The sequence below is a fragment of the Sycon ciliatum genome, chromosome 13, assembly GCF_964019385.1.
Source record: "Sycon ciliatum chromosome 13, ocSycCili1.1, whole genome shotgun sequence".
NCBI classification, from domain to species: Eukaryota; Metazoa; Porifera; class Calcarea; order Leucosolenida; family Sycettidae; genus Sycon; species Sycon ciliatum.
The window spans coordinates 11692953-11709630 of NC_088655.1; the positions used below are offsets into that span (position 1 = coordinate 11692953).

The 16678-nt window shown below is 49.6% G+C and overlaps 1 protein-coding gene across 1 annotated transcript; it reads left to right on the top strand.

Annotated features, from left to right (window-relative positions):
* Positions 1–14633: 14633 nt before the first annotated feature.
* Positions 14634–16398, top strand: LOC135830052 (uncharacterized). The gene is made up of 2 exons (XM_065342434.1): positions 14634–14974; positions 15690–16398. The coding sequence occupies exons 1-2, from the start codon at positions 14845–14847 to the stop codon at positions 15977–15979; spliced, it is 420 nt and encodes a 139-aa protein (XP_065198506.1). The 5' UTR covers positions 14634–14844; the 3' UTR covers positions 15980–16398.
* The last annotated feature ends 280 nt before the right edge of the window (positions 16399–16678 follow it).

Here is a 16678-nt window from a genome sequence, read left to right on the forward strand (position 1 = left end):
AGGAATAGGAAAAGTCTCTACTCGAAGAAGAAAGAATTTCTAGGTCGCATACGCAGCGAATGTTAGCGTGTGATCAGAATAGAAAATAACCCATTGTCACTGTATCTGTAACAAGCATACCAAGGTGCTTATGGGTCAAACGCGGTATCACACTGTATATAGAGAAATACTCATGTGAGGAATGTGGCAGCAGAATATTTTTTAAACTTGGATGTGAGCCATGTGCCGGGGCAAGAGCAAAACAAGGACAATTATGTGAGTATGCTCGATCCAAGCCATGACCATAGGTGATTGATTGATTATGAGGGAGAAAATGGATCTGGATCTGGATCCAATTGAATGATCACGGCCTGCACAAGTGGCAGGACTTCTTCCACAGGCGAATGACTCTCAGTTGACGATGAATTCCAAAATGGGTCATGAGCAAATCAGTGCTGGCCTCACGTAGAAAAAATATAACCAACCGCCATACCCTATTCCAGTTGACTAGAGTAACGAAAAGGGGTTTGTCTACAGACAACTACTCAATTCTGTTGCTATTCACTATCGCCGCATGCGCTGGATGGAAAATTATTCATTGTGATGTCGAAATAATTATGGTGTTTCGGGCCAATCACCCATCGTCGGCACCAGACGTATGTAATCAAGCACGCTCAGGAGGTCATGATGGCTGAATCTTGCCCGAGCCTGCAGCCCAAGGGCCGTAGGCCCGAGGGCTGCAGGCAAGGGCAAGATTCAGCCATCATGACAGGCAGAGCGTGCTTGATTTGATTTCTTACATCGCGAAGCAACATATTAGGGAAGGTCGAAAGGTCGAAAGGTCGAAAGGTCGAAAAATTATTCCCGAAATGACGTCAAACGGTCCGAACATTCCCGAAATGACGTCAAACGGTCCTGAAACTCCCGAAATGACGTCAAACGGTCCTGATGGCCTGATTATGCCCGCGGCGGGAAGATCGCCTATTGGTCATGGCCCCGGCAACGATCGCGTGTCATGTAAGAATAGAGAACTCTGAAAGAATGATTTCAGAATGAACTCGGATGGAGAGGCATGGATAAATTTATAGAAAATAAAAAGGACCAAGGAACTACAAGTTGTTCAATAATATCCACCTCCAGTTACTAAACAATCAGCTCATGCGATAACATTGCACGACACCGACCGATGGTACTGACGTTCTACAACTAACTTGCTATTCCAAGTTGGAAGGCTGTTGGAGTGCGCATCCAAAATGTGCTAAAGCTGTTAGCCAGTTAGTTGTAGAACGTCAGTACCGTTGGTCAGTGTCCTGGCAATTTAGACCGTTGTCATTAGGTTTAGGCCTGTTTAGGAACTCCACTCTAACTAATGCCAAACAACAACAATTTTATCGCATGAACTGGTTGTTTAGTAACTGGTGGTATTAGTGGACATTATAGCGTAATTTGTAGTTCCTTGGTCCTTTTTCTTTTCTATAGATATAATTATGGGTGGTTGTTGTTTGATGATGCCCGAGTCCAACTGAACGTGTCACAAGTCACCTGGTGATTGCGTAGAGCAAGAATTTTGGAGTTGCGACAAACTCAACCAAATCTCCTTTGTGCCTTTTGTGTGCAGTGGTGCTCCACACTATCGTGTCTAATGCTCTGGTGTTATTTGGACTACAGAGGTTGACATCGCCGGTGGATCATGCTATTTAGATTACTTGATGACAATACGTCAGGAGAAGAGGACATTTAATACGTACGAGGAGGCGATCAGCCTGGGCCTGAAGGACAAGACCAAGCGAGCCTGCGGGGACACCATGAATGACAGTAAGGTAGAAGTTCAGGAGGTTGAAGCAGATATATGAGCTGGAGAGCTGATGCTTGTTTGAGCCTACTATTGTGTGTGTGTGTGTGTGTGTGTGTGTGTGTGTGTGTGTGTGTGTGTGTGTGTGTGTGTGTGTGTGTGTGTGTGCATGTGTGTGTGTGTGTGTGTGTGTGTGTGTGCGTGTGTGTCTTGCTCTTGAGCAGGACGGTTTGAATTTTTTGAGCTCTTCCGTATCTGGTCTTCTTTACCGTTTCATAGCTGGGCTTTGCCCAGCGGGGCAGCTCTGGGCCCTCCAGAGTTGTCCTTAGTTCTGCACTAGGCAGGTTCATCGGGGAGTGGGTTCACGGCACAGTCGCCAGGACAAATTATTTTTGATATTGTCACGGCTGTGTCGTCCACTCTCCGCCATTCGCAGTGGGTTGGCGACCCCTCGGATGTGTATCTCTTTAGCTACGACGCGACCCGAGTCATGTGTCGGGGGCAGAAGCGGAGAGACGAAGACGAAGAATATCCGCTTTGCGACGTGGAACGTCCGAACGCTTGTCAATGCTGACGGCTCTGTCGAGACTGCCGCTCGTCGGGGGCGCGTGAGCGAGGATAGAAAGATAAATTTAGTAGTCCGCGAGGCCGAGCGCTTGGGTCTGGAGGCAATTGGACTGCAGGAGACGAAATGGTTCGGCGCTGCGTCGTACTCTGTTGGTGATGCGTTGGTTATATCGTCGGGTCGACCTCTGCCGACTGGGAATTTCACTCGTGGAGAAGGAGTCGCCGTCTTGTTGAGGCGGCGTGCCAGAGCGGCGTTTGAGCGCGGAGGCTCGCAGCAGAGTGCTGTCTCGTCCAGACTTATGACATGTAAGTTGAAGTTTCCTCTGTGTACTGGCACCCAGCGGCAGTGCCCTGCTGAGAGAGCGTCTGTGTGGGTACATCTGGTTGTTTGTTATGCACCCACGTTCCGGGCCAGTCGATCAGTGAAGGACGCATTCTATACAGATTTGCAGCAGACTGTCATGGCTGTTCCTCTCTCAGATCATTTGATCGTCCTTGGGGACTTCAATGCACGTGTGGGTTCTGCTGTTGAGCCTCAGTCTTCTGGTTTGTGGCGGGATGTCCATGGAGGCTTTGGCATTGGTGAGCGCAATGATGCTGGGATGGAGTTGTTGGATTTCTCGTTACGCAATAACCTGACCATCTGCAACACCCATTTCCGGAAGAGGATGATACATCTGGCTACGTGGCGGCACCCGAGATCCCAACGTTGGCATTGTATTGATTATGTACTTGTCCGTGTAAGTCAGATGCAGTATGTTGTGGATACCCATGTGATTCGCGGTGCAGAGTGCAGTACTGACCACAATCTCTTGTGTATGACGTATTGCCTGCCAGGGAGGATTGTGCCCGGCCGAAATCAGAATCAAAAGCGCAGGAACCGGCGGTTTGCGGTTCAGGAGCTGCTGACTGTGCCGGGTATGACTGACGAGAGGCGGGAGTTAGTCGAGTGCACCCGAGCGGAGTATGGCCACTGTTTGTCTGGTGGCTTGGAGAACTTTGATGCTGGCGGACTCATCGAGGAGCAGTGGTCCTGTATTAAGAAGGCTATAACGTCATCAGCTAAGGCGGCAATCGGGCATGAGAGGCGTAGCAGTCCTGACTGGTTTGTCCAGAGTGCGGCCACATTGGAGCCTATTCTGAAGGCCCGGAATGATTTGTATCGGAAATGTCGCTCTGGTTCCCGGGCGGATTTGGTTGCCTACAGGGAGGCCCGTGGTGAGGCCCGTGTGGCTGTTCGTTCCGCAAAGGAGAGTTGGCTCAGTAAACAAGCTGACATCGTGGAGGCTGAGCGGTTTAATACCAAGAGTGCCTGGGCTGCCATTCGGGCGATTCAGCGATGCTTTGGGGGCATCACACCCATGAAGGTGCAATCCATCCAGGACACCGATGGCATTGTATGCACGTCGTTGGAGGCCATCTCGTCCAGGTGGTATGAACACTTTTCAAACGTCCTTAATATCAGGAGCCTCTATGACTTGGACGTTTTCGGTACGCTGGAGGTCAGGCCCATCGACGAGGAGCTCGCCATCCCTCCATCTCCTGAGGAAGTTGGTCGAGCTATACGTGCAATGGCTAATGGCAAGGCAGCTGGCGCATCGGGGATCCTGCCCGAACTTGTGAAGTATGGCTCCAGTGAGCTGCATGAATGTTTGCTGGCCTTGCTTTTGACTGTCTGGTCCACAGGTGGTGTTCCTCAGGAGTGGCGGAATGCCCAGCTGGTGCCAATCCCAAAGCGTGGAGATCTATCGCTCTGTGACAATTGGCGTGGGATCTCTCTTTTGGAGGTGGTGGGCAAGATGGCTGGTCGCTTGATACAGAACCGCCTTCAATCCAGGGCCGAGCATCTCCTCCCGGAGTCTCAGTGCGGATTTCGACCCAACCGTGGCTGTGCTGATGCTGTGTTTACTGTCCGGCAACTGGTGGAAAAGGCATACGAGCATCGTACAAAAATATTTTGTATCTTCGTGGACTTGAGAAAGGCATATGATTCTGTGCCTAGGGCTGCACTGTATCGTGCTCTTTCTGTCCTTGGTATTCCTCCGACTCTCCTCAAGGTCATTGAGTCATTTCATGATGGCATGGTGGCGGAGGTGCGTGTGCCTGGAGGTGTCACGGATGAAATTCGTGTGGAGAACGGCCTGAGGCAGGGTGTGTAATGGCCCCAATCCTCTTTAACCTCTATCTGGCTCTGGTGGTGGAACGTTGGCGGTCTGTTCTCGCTGATCGTGACCCAGACATTGGCATCCAATTTCACTATCGCTTGGATGGCCAGTTATTCAACCCAGCACGACGAACCCGTACCTATCAGCAGACCGCTGTTGTTGATGTTGAGTATGCGGACGATGCAAACTTTGTAGTTGGTTCGCGGGAGCATGCTGTGTTGGCCTTGACGGCGTTCCAGGATGTTTCTGCTGAATTTGGCCTCACTGTGAGTATACCCAAGACCAAGTTTATGGTGGCTGGTGTTGGTGTTACTTCAGTTGACACTGCTGGCATTCCGCTTCATGGACAGGTGGTGGAAAATGTTTCCTCCTTCGTTTATCTGGGTTCTGTCATCACTCCGGATGCGCGTTCTGCGGGAGACGTTTCGAGGCGTTTGTCACTCGCCTCGCGTGCCTTTGGATCGCTTCAGGATGTGTTTGCTAATCGTGATCTTTCACTCCATGTGAAGCGCCGATTGTATAACGCCTGTGTGATGACAGTGCTACTGTATGCTTCGGAGTGCTGGTGCCCTTTGCAGGGTGACCTCCGGCGCCTCGATAGTTTCCACCACCAATGCATCCGTAGCATCTTGTGTGTTTCGCGAACACAACAGTGGGAGGAACGCATCACCAATGAGCAGCTCCGAGAGATGTGGGGTGATACATCGCTATTGTCCTCCCGGCTTCGGAAGCGGAGGCTTGAATGGCTTGGCCATGTGGCCCGCATGTCGGATGTTCGTGTGCCCAAGCAGCTGTTGTTTGGCTTCCTACCGTCGCCTCGGCCTGCGTGTGGTCCCCGTCGTCGCTGGAGGGATGTGATTTCGGCTGATCTTCGGCACATCGGCATTGAACATCTAGCTTGGTATGGGATTGCTCAGGATCGATCTGCCTGGCGGGTGGCTGCCGTTGGGCCGAGCCTCGGCGGTCCTTCCCATGACCAATCTCAACGGGTGGACTATCTTATCTGCCACCGTTCGTTTCGTCGGCCAGGTGACAAAGCAAGACACAAGTGTAGCGCAGAACGAAGTCTCCCCATCCAGGGACAGCGTGGTGCTGTGCAGTGTGGTACATGCAGGAGGTGGTTTCACTCTCGTGGTGGCTTGCGTGTACATCATTGTTTGCCCCTGGAACCATCGGAAGCGTCCGCGCCGGCATCACCTATTCCGCTCAACGTCCCAGCTTCTCTCTTGTGTGTGACATGCAATCGGCAGTTCAAGTCAGTGCCTGGTTTCAGACGTCACAAGTGCGACCGTGGCCATCGAGCAACCAAGTCTGATAGAGCGTCGTATGGTGTTCGCTGTTCTCGCTGCAGCCGTCAGTTCCGTCGACAGAGTGACCTGAGTCGTCATCTCCGTTTCTGCTCCTGACAATGACTCTGGCTCCTTTCGGAGTGGTGTGGCCCTTGTGGCAACCAAGCTACAGTAGTAGTAGTAGTGTGCGTGTGTGTGTGTGTGCGCATGCGTGTGTGTGTGTGTGTGTGCGCATGTGTGTGTGTGTGTGTGTGTGCATGTGTGTGTGTGTGTGTGTGTGTGCATGTGTGTGTGTGTGTGCGTGCGTGTGTGTGTGTGTGTGTGTGTGTGCCCGTGTGCTGAGAAGTGTGCGCTTGGCTCAACTATGGCAAAAGACGAACTCTTTTCGAGGAGAAATCTTTCGGAGCCTCATGAGAAGATCATCCGCCTTAAATCATCTACCATAGTGCATTTTCTCCCATTCAAATTTGATCACGGTGGCTTGTTGTTTTATTTTGCAAATCCAAGCGGGAGTTTTTTCCCAATAGCAATTTAGCAAAAAAGACATAGGTATAAGGGCAGGAAAGAGTTGTATGTAAAATAATATGTGTACGCATGTATGCACTGGAAATAATTTCCATGTCATAAAGCTGCTGAACATCAGTTCTTTGCCAAGCAGCCATGTTTGTGTATACCAAGGGCATTTTGCAGATACGCCAATGAGGCCACCATGCTGGCACTGATCAGTTCAGGAATCTCTGCCAGCTGTTGCCGACATGAGCATACCTGTTAAGTCCTGTAGCAAGTGCACAGCACCTAGACTGCTCTGTCTAAGTTATAGAATTTGGAAGTAGTTTTGGAAATGATGGAATTGCGAAGCATTAGCAAATTCTCAAGCTGTATGTTTCTTTCACCAATGTCGTTCACACTGCTGCACTACGCACGGCCATTTCTCTACAGGGTGGGAAAATTGGAGAGGCAGTCAAGACAACATCGACATTGTGAACTTGAGGAGAACTGGCGAAGTCAAAGACCTTCACTATAGCGTCGGCCAGTACAGGGTCATGGTGGGTTTGCAGCATGACTGTTCTTTCTGTTCAGTCCTGTCACATGGCCCTTATCAAAAGACCAATAGTGGGCCTCTACATCCTAATGATGAGAGCTTGAACGTTTAGAATTTTTTATGAAAGTGCACAAAAAAACAAAACAAAAAAACTAGCTCAGTGGCAAGAGCATCGTTGGCTACAAGCGAGGGTTCCTGGAACGAGTCCTGTTGGTAACAGTCAATTTTTTTCTGCCGACTTTTGCTGTTTGCGCCTTTTCCTAAAGCCAGTGAATGTTTTATGACTTGGCGCTCTCCGCGTGCTAGTTTGTACGTGAAATGTGTGGGTTACAGTCAGGGCTGCGTCTGTGTCTTTAGTTCATCGTAAAACCTTGAAAATTCAGACTTTAAAACAAAGTGAGTGAGTGAGTGATTCTGAATTGTAGGTATCGCATTGTATTTGAATGCATGGATTCTCCACAGGCCTCAGCCTAAATCGAAGGAGTTTCCATTTTTTATTTTTTTATTTTGAACAGTCGTCTTCGACAGGTTTCACTGCTCCAGCGTAGTAACAACACATGTCATTTTGTTGTCACTGGTGATCATAATAACAGACTGCTTGTTCTCTTCTACCTCTATGCCTGTGCGGACAGGGTGATCACTATTTCCGCACCAATTTGGCAGACTGGCCATTCGAGACCCAGAAGCTCGAGCTGATATTGGAATTCAATTCTCAGCTTCAAGGTCCTGTAAGTGGATGTGCATCGTATGCTACCTAGTAGTACCTACATACATACATAAGTATGCCACAAGCCAGAGCTCCCACTAAACAAATAATAAGTGTATTTCTACAGGATGCTTGAATTGCACATGATGCCAGCATAGTATCAGTATGATGTCAGCTTGATGTGAGCATGATGTCAGTATGATGTCAGTATGATGTCAGCATGATGTCAGCATGATGTCAGTATGATGTCAGTACAATGTCATGGTGTCAGGATGATATCAGCTTGATGCCCTGGTATGAGCGTAATGCCAAGTTGATGGTTTTAGCAATTAGATTGATAGTCGTATAAGGTCGCAAGAGTGTGCAACATTGGATGTCCTTTGTACGAGGCCTGCTGACAACGCAAAACATATCACATGGTGCAGCGTTCTTTGTTTTTGTTCATGGTCCACTTTTAGCGCCTAGTGAAGTTGTGAAAACATCACTCTCAGACAGAAACGCACACAGCTCATGCAAGTCATGAGCATGAGCAAGATGTCAGATACTCTGACTCTGAGCATGCTGGGCTTCATTGTACGTAGTAAAAATCGTACAGTCAACTTCGCTAATAACGACTATGGATATAACAACAATTTGCGAATAACGACAGAATTTACATGCCCAGAGCAAAGTCCCATCAAACCGTAATACATATAGTGAGACTTCGGATACAAAGACACTTCGCGAATAAGGTCATTTTTTGATGCCCCGCCGAGTGTGGTTGTAAGCAAAGTCGACTGTACTTGAACCACGTGAGGTTAGTTCTCACCGTCCGGAACTCCATGTGCAGAGTGACACATTCTCGGCGGCTTATTTACTTTTCATAGTGTATGGCATAAACAGAAGTCAGGCTTTCTGAATTACGCACATTTAGGCATCGTTTCTCTAGTATGTGTGTCAGCGTACTGACGCTTCAAGGACATACGCGGGTGAGTTGATTCTTCGAAATTCTTCTTCTACAAATACAAACTTTGCTACTCTCTGATTTTTTCCCTTTGCTGTTCAGGCATTCGACACAGTGTTCTGCCACATTGACGAATATAGGTGAGTGCATTATGACCAAGGTATCCAGGCCGTGTAGAAAGCTTGCTGTTCCGAAAAAGAAAAAAAGGTTACAAGAATTTTTGTAGAAGTGCCATGGCGGTGGGTGAAGTTCTCACTAATGCCTTGGATCTCTTCCGATTGTGCCTCACTTCACTAGCCAGGACACGCCGTAATGTGAGCATTGTGTTGAAGTTCATCTACTTTGATGGGTCTAGTTGCTACAGTCTGTATGAAATGGAACTGCAGGTGACAACGCCACCACAATTTTTGTCTTCTCTGAATGTTTCCAGTGGTCGTTTTTTTGTCAGTGCTGCTGTGGGTTTACTGTGTTCAACTGCTCACAGTGGCTTATCAAGCTCTATACGGTTTCCCGGAGAGACGGCGTTGGCACTAGTATACTCTCATCAAGTCGTCGAGCGCTGCTGGCCCCCGTTCTCCAACCCAGACGCGAAGTGCGCCAAGAGCAAGGCCATCACTCCCAACTGCCCATGTCACCAGCCCACTCATGTCTACCACAACCAGACAAGTCACTTTTCCTGCAGGTCAGGACTTCTGATGATGTGTAGTTGCCTGTAATGGTACATACCTGCACCATGAAAATTTAGTCTGCTGATATTGATACCATAAAGAAAAAGAAGGAATTAGAAGTTGCGACTTCGGCAGTATCAGTCATGAAGTCCGGATTAATCTGGATGGCACTCGTGAGTCAGTCAAGTGTCAAGTTTGGCAAGAAGCATGAGTTCCTTGGAACAACCAACTTCATAAAGAACAAGGTTTACGTTGGAGGTGTAGAGATTGTGCACATGATGGCATGGTGGGCGAGCCAACAAAATCGCTCATGGGTGCTAGGTGATGCTCATGGGTGCTAGGTGATGCTCATGGGTGCTAGGTGATGCATTTTCCGGGGCTTACACGCTCCCTTTCCATTTCTGGCAATACATTTTATCTTACGCCAACTCAAAAGGAGACAAGGACACCATTTTGCTGGCTTCCACCATGCTATTGCTTGTCACACCTGTAGTAGCTCAATTTTCTGCTACCACGAGCTATTTTGTTCGTTCTCTATCATCTACCAGAAGTAGTCAATGATGAATTCTGGAAAAAAATTAATATCATATCAGTAACACCTGCTTACTTCTTGTTGCTTTGCTGTGCAAAGATGTCAAGGTGGCAAAAAGATCTCGACCCGTTACTATGGAATGATCAACTTTCGGCGGCCAGGTTAGTTCACTTGCAATGTAAAGTGGTGTCCGGCAACATCAGGAAAAGGTCAGATCATAGGTGGAGCTGATGGAAAAGTGATTACGGCTGAGCTGTGATCTTCATGGATGTGTACATGTGTGTGTGTATGGGCATGTATGCTTTGTGTGTGTGTGTGTGTGTGTGTGTGTGTGTGTGTGTGTGTGTGTGTGTGTGTGTGTGTGTGTGTGTGTGTGTGTGTGTGTGTGTGTGTGTTGTGTGTGTGTGTGTGTGTGTGTGTGTGTGTGTGTGTGTGTGTGTGTGTGTGTGTGTGTGTGTGTGTGTGTGTGTGTGTGTGGTGTGTGTGTGTGTGTGTGTGTGTGTGTGTGTGTGTGTGTGTGTGTGTGTGTGTGTGTGTGTGTGTGTGTGTGTGTGTGTGTGTGTGTGTGTGTGTGTGTGTGTGTGTGTGTGTGTGTGTGTGTGTGTGTGTGTGTGTGTGTGTGTGTGTGTGTGTGTGTGTGGTGTGTGTGTGTGTGTGTGTGTGTGTGTGTGTGTGTGTGTGTGTGTGTGTGTGTGTGTGTGTGTGTGTGTGTGTGTGTGTGTGTGTGTGTGTGTGTGTGTGTGTGTGTGTGTGTGTGTGTGTGTGTGTGTGTGTGTGTGTGTGTGTGTGTGTGTGTGTGTGTGTGTGTGTGTGTGTGTGTGTGTGTGTGTGTGTGTGTGTGTGTGTGTGGTGTGTGTGTGTGTGTGTGTGTGTGTGTGTGTGTGTGTGTGTGTGTGTGTGTGTGTGTGTGTGTGTGTGTGTGTGTGTGTGTGTGTGTGTGTGTGTGTGTGTGTGTGTGTGTGTGTGTGTGTGTGTGTGTGTGTGTCTGCATTTTATGACAGCTTGCAGACCTTCATTGACAGCGTTCCAAAGTCAGACCAGTATTGCATTCTTGGTGACTTCATTGCTAGAGTTGGAGTTGGCGAGGTGGATGATGAGTGGAGTGACGTGCGGGGGCAGCATGGTTTTGGTCGTATGAACTCAGCAGGAGAGGAGCTGCTCAATTTCTTGGCACGAAATGGAGCTGTTGTATGCAACACATTATTCAAGAAGAAGGAAATCCATAAACATACCTGGTTTCATCCACGCTACAAGCACCCGCACTGTATTGATTATTGCATCATACCACAAGCACATCGGTCGCAGTGTTTGGACTGCCAAGTAATACGTAATGCGGAATGCGACACTGACCATAGTTTCTAGGCATGAAATATCGTCTAGGTGCCTTGCCCAGTTCACATGTCTCCCGCAATGGTGTGGGGCGATCGAAACCCATTGCTGTGTCGCGCCTGCGTAGTGGTGCTCCGGAGGATATGGAGGTTGCGCGTGAGAGATTCTCCAAGGGCATGGATGCTGAGCTGGAGAAGGTTTGGACCCCGAATCCGTCCATCGAGGAGTGGTGAAGTACCCTCAGGACGACCACCATCAACGTTGCCAGCGACTGCCTGGGTCGGGAGAGGCGCCGACAGCCAGAATGGTTTACAGACAAGCGCACTGAGATCGAGTCGGTACTCCGTGATCGGGACAGTTGTTACTCAACCTGGATGTCAACGCGGAAGGCCAGTGATCTGGATTTGTACAAGAAATCTCGTAGTGCGGCGCGGTGCACTATGCGGAGGCTGAAGCGAGACTGGCTGCTGAGACAGGCAAAGGATTGTGAATGGTTTGGCTTGACGGCGAAGAGCGGTTGGGAGTGTATCGGTAACATTAAGACCACCTTGGGTGGTATGCGTCCCCGTGCAGCAACTGCTATCAGAAACAAGCAAGGAGAGATCTGTGACACGGCAGAGGCCACCGGTGGAAGGTGGCGTGAACATTTCGATGGCCTCCTGAACATTGCCAGTGCTTACGACTTGGAGGTAGTGGATTCGATCGAGCAGCGGCCGGATATGACGGAGCTTGGTGTCGTGCCTGAGTGTGATGAGATTTGGCGTGCATTGCGAGGGATGAAGTGTGGCAAGGCATGCGGCGGATCCGAGATATCTGTGGAGATGCTGAAGTACGGCGGCCCTACCCTGATTGCGAGGTTGCATGAACTGATACGGGTGGTGTCGGAGACTGGCAGCGTTCCACAGGATTGGTCTGATGCTATCCTCGTCCCCATCCCCAAGAAGGGTGACCTGGGGTCTTGCGACAACTGGCGTGGGATATCGTTACTGGATGTGGCTGGAAAGCTAGTTGGTCGCATGATTGCCAATCGTCTGCAGGTTCTCGGAGAAAGGTGCTTGCCTGACTCGCAGTGTGGTTTCCGCAGGGGCCGTGGTTGTTCGGATATGGTGTTTGCTGTGCGGCAGATCCTGGAAAAGTTGCACGAACATGCCACGAAAGGTTTCGCTGTATTTATCGATCTGAAGAAAGCGTACGACTCGGTTCCGCGGAGTGCTATGTGGAGAGTGTTGGCTAGACTTGGCGTCCCAGGGAGTCTGATCGCCATCATCAGTTCCTTCCATAGCGACATGACTGCCAGTATTCGTGTGGGTGGAGACCTGCTTGCACCGATTCGGGTTGAGAATGGCTTGCGGCAGGGTTGTACTATGGCCCCAGTTTTGTTTAACCTATACATGTGTGCAGTCTTCGAGAGATGGCGTGGCGTGATTGCTGATGATGGTGAGCTGGGGATCCCACTCGTCCAGTTTCGGAGGGAGCGGCTTTTCAACACCAGATTGGCAGAGTATCGCAGAGTTCGGCTGACGGAGTGTCAGTTTGCGGATGATTCAGCCTTGCTCGCAGTTACACATGCTGGTGCTGAGAGGGCTCTATCCTCGTTCAGGGATGTAGCTGGTGCGTTTGGCCTTAGTGTCAATATGTCCAAGACCAAATTCATGGCGGCTGGGGCTGGTATTGTGGATGCCGACCAGACCCCTTTGGATGGTGTTGTTGACCACGTTGAGGCCTTTCGCTATCTCGGTTGTCATGTTACGCCAGACGCCCGGAGCTCATTTGATGTGTCTCGGCGAGTTGCTGCTGCATCGGGTGCGTTCTGTACACTGCGGGAGTCGGTTTTCGCCAGTGATGACTTCAGCATCGCCATCAAGCGCATCGTGTATGGAGTGACTGTCCTGGCGGTCCTTCTTTATGGATCTGAGAGTTGGACCGTCAGGCAGCGTGATGTCCGTCGCCTGGAGTCCTTTCACCTGCAGTGCGTGCGTTCCATCCTGAAGATAAATCGTGGCCGGCAGATCGAGGAGCACATCTCCTCTCTCCAGGTTCGCAGGATGTGGGGCGATATGGAGGAGATCGCGGATAAAGTCAGAGTCCGCCGACTTCGATGGCTTGGCCACGTCTCCCGCATGCCAGATGGGATCCCTCGTCAGCTGCTGTACGGCGCATTACCCTCCAAACGTCCACCGCATGGACCCCGTAAGCGCTGGAAGGACTCCGCGAAGTGCGACTTGATGGCTGTTGGCGTTCCTCTGGAGCAGCTTGGTGACATCGTCCAAGATCGACAGGGATGGCGGGTCACCTGCCATGATGCTGTCGACGCTATTGTCCAGTCCCGCATGGAGCCTGTGGCGAAGCCCCTCATCTGTGGCACTTGTGCGCGCAGTTTTCGTCGGCCGCAGGATATTGCGAGGCACAAGTGTAACGCTGTTCGCGCGGCCCGCGCGCGCTGAGTATGGCGTTCCCCGCCCGGTGGACAACACGTCTCCTGGTCTGCCCCGTATGGGGCCACATAGCCAGTCATGGCAGTGGAAGAAGGAAGGAAGGAAGGATGTTTGAAGAGTGTGTGTCCCGTGTGATGCATGCTAATCAATCCGTACTGGCTTAACACCTCCAAACGGCTTTACACTCTTCACAATGTTACCTTATGTGTATTCGGCCTTTCGCATTTCCTTACCTTAGTCAAAATGCAATGTTGGAAAGCCTTGGCAATACTTCCGCTTCTGTCATGAAAGTCTTGTCTCTGTTCCATTGTGGGAATCCAACCACCAATTTCATTCATCTGTGCACAACTGGCGAATGAAAGTACAGAGCTGCTCGATGAAATATGATCGCGTGAATAAACCCCTGCACTGTGCACCAGTTCGCCATCCCAGTGTTCGCAGGTCTAGCGCTACCCAGCGTTCAATGTGACATTGACTCGCGTGATTGAATTTCAGTGAGCAGCACAAGCCATGTACAGTAAAACCTGTGACTAACAACTACTCCTTGGGGCCAGAGAAAGCGGTCTTTAGTGGCAGGTGGTCCTTAGTTAGAGGTTTGCAGCACACACAACCATAATTGAATGTGAGACCGTCCGTGCCTGGCGAAGCGGTCTGTAGTACCAGGCTGGTCGCTAGTCACAGTGGTCTTTAGTTACAGGTTTTACTGTAGTACCAGGCTGGTTGCTAGTCACAGTGGTCTTTAGTTACAGGTTTTACTGTAGTACCAGGCTGGTTGCTAGTCACAGTGGTCTTTAGTTACAGGTTTTACTGTAGTACCAGGCTGGTTGCTAGTCACAGTGGTCTTTAGTTACAGGTTTTACTGGACTTAGACACTGTTCATCAGAGGAAGAAAAGTTTAGAGGTGCTGCTCAACCACAGTAAAACCTGTCAAGGCGAGCACTCGGATAAGGCGACCACCTGTCCAAGAAAACAACTGAAACCAGGACCAAGGGATGCTATTTCCAGTCAAATGACCCTGGATAAGGAGTAGTGGTATGCACGGGTGGTCGGGTACCCGTGCTACCCGTGAGGACCTCGGGTAGACGGGTACAGAATAGTACCCGAAAACCCGAAGTCGCAGATGACATCATGTACCGTGAGTGCATGTGTACAAATTCATGTAAATACTCCGCATGTCTACCCAGTGTGTAAGGGAAGGGGTGCATTGTGGTGTTTCCATGGAAACATTACCCGATCGGGTACCCGTACTAACCGTGGAAACTACCCGAACCTGATTTTCGAAGAAAATGCTACCCAACTAAGCCTTAATAAGGAGGCCCCCTGGTAACAGAGACCACGTTTGAAGGTCCCTTGAACGGTCGTCTTAGACAGGTTTCACTGTGCGTTAATTCACTGACATGTTTCTCTCTGCGCAGGGCAACCGGGCGGTATCATTCGACGAGATCAACCTGGAAACGGTGCACACGTTCGAGAGAACTACCAGCTCTGATGAAGAAGAGGAGGAGGAGGAAGAGGTCCCAGACAGAGGTAAACATCAACCATATAATTATTAGACAATGACATCATGATTACCGGTATAAGCCATTGGCATAGAGTGCTATCACAAATCTGGTTTGTTACGCTACAGTATGTGTGCAGCATACACAATGACGTCATTTACAGAACCTTTCTAGACCCTGCCAGAATCTCCGGGCTGGTTATTGCACGAATGCCTCGTTTCTGCTCCACAATGCGCTTATATCAGTACACAAGCACACCCGGAATGCTTGCCTCCCTTCATTTGTTGACACAGCCTGATGCACTCGAGTTCACCACAACGAACTGCTCCAAGGCTCCGGCTCGTCCACCCATCAACGGACGCTCTTTGTGTGGTCAAAAAGGATCCTTGATTATGCACAGCCTCTCAATGCACGCCAACACACTTTGGACTGTAACGTCAATGCACTCTAAAGAAACGGTCAGCTAGTGATGAGGTCAGATTATCTGATCCCGTTCCCTTGCAAGCCCGATGAGGGCAAATTTCCCGGAACATAAGAATTGATCAAAATGAGTTCGATACAATTACAGAGCGAGTGGGAAAGAGCATGTCTGCTCTTTCTTTTTGTTTTCCACCTGTTTTCCTGTAGGGCTGTGCTAATAGTAAAAAATAAAATAAAATTAACTACTTCCTGTGGATGAAGCTACAGGAAGACTCACAACTTCTACTACGGTGTTGCCTTTGTTTGCGTTTTTCATGTTGCAGGCCCACCAGCGCCGGGCTCCGGAGGTCTTCGTTCAGTACCGTCCATCGCTACCCAGAAGGGTGGTGCCAGTGGGGCAGTGAGCGGCTTCCAGGCATTCCAGCCCAAGTCGCTGTCGGACAAGGCGGAGGAGCCGGCAGCGGCCGATGTAGAAGTGCCTTCGTGGCGCCAACAAGCAGCCGCAACGCCAACCAAGAAAGCCGAGCCCAAGGTCGACGACACTCCGGACATGGCTCGACAAGCCGACTTGGTCGTCGAGGACATAGAGGATGCTCCAGCGTTGCTGTGGTAAATAAAACGCAACTCCAAACCTCTTCCAAATTCACAGGAACTGCTGCAATATGTTGTGACCTGGAGACGGGAATTGGCATTTACTACAACAGCGGGTGCCTCGAAACCAGTCAGCACCCCCTGCAATTTATTGGTGGCTCTTGGGGTGGACAATTCTATTTTCAAACTAGAAATTCTTGACGATATTCCATGACGATGGTCACTTTTTCTCATGTTTCCGTGATTGCATTGTGAAGAGCCAGACCGAGAACTGGGAATAACAATTTTATTTACTTGTTTTTTAAAAAAATTCAAATTTATCTATAATTATTCTATTCAGTTTTGTACATAGAATCATAATTAATAATTCTCCATGCATGTGCATGTACAGAAGGATATTCATCTATTCGTTGAAAAAAGGACGTGTTTTCTCCTCTGGTACTTTAGTGGTGTATGTTATGTGACTCACTTGGTACGTACTGAACCCTGATGAGATATGCATGGTATCCCGTTGAGTACAGCACAGGGTCACAGCACGGGTGTAGTGAGGCATACAGAAGTACTACAGTGCCACTCAATGAAGTCCAGTCGCGGCGCTCAAGTTTGCACCTTGCACCATTCTGAAGCCCAGTATTCGCAGGCCTACTGTGTAGGGCTGCGCAGCGCCCGGCGGCGCATACCGTATTATCTCTAATACAAGCACAGTCTCCAATAATAGCAC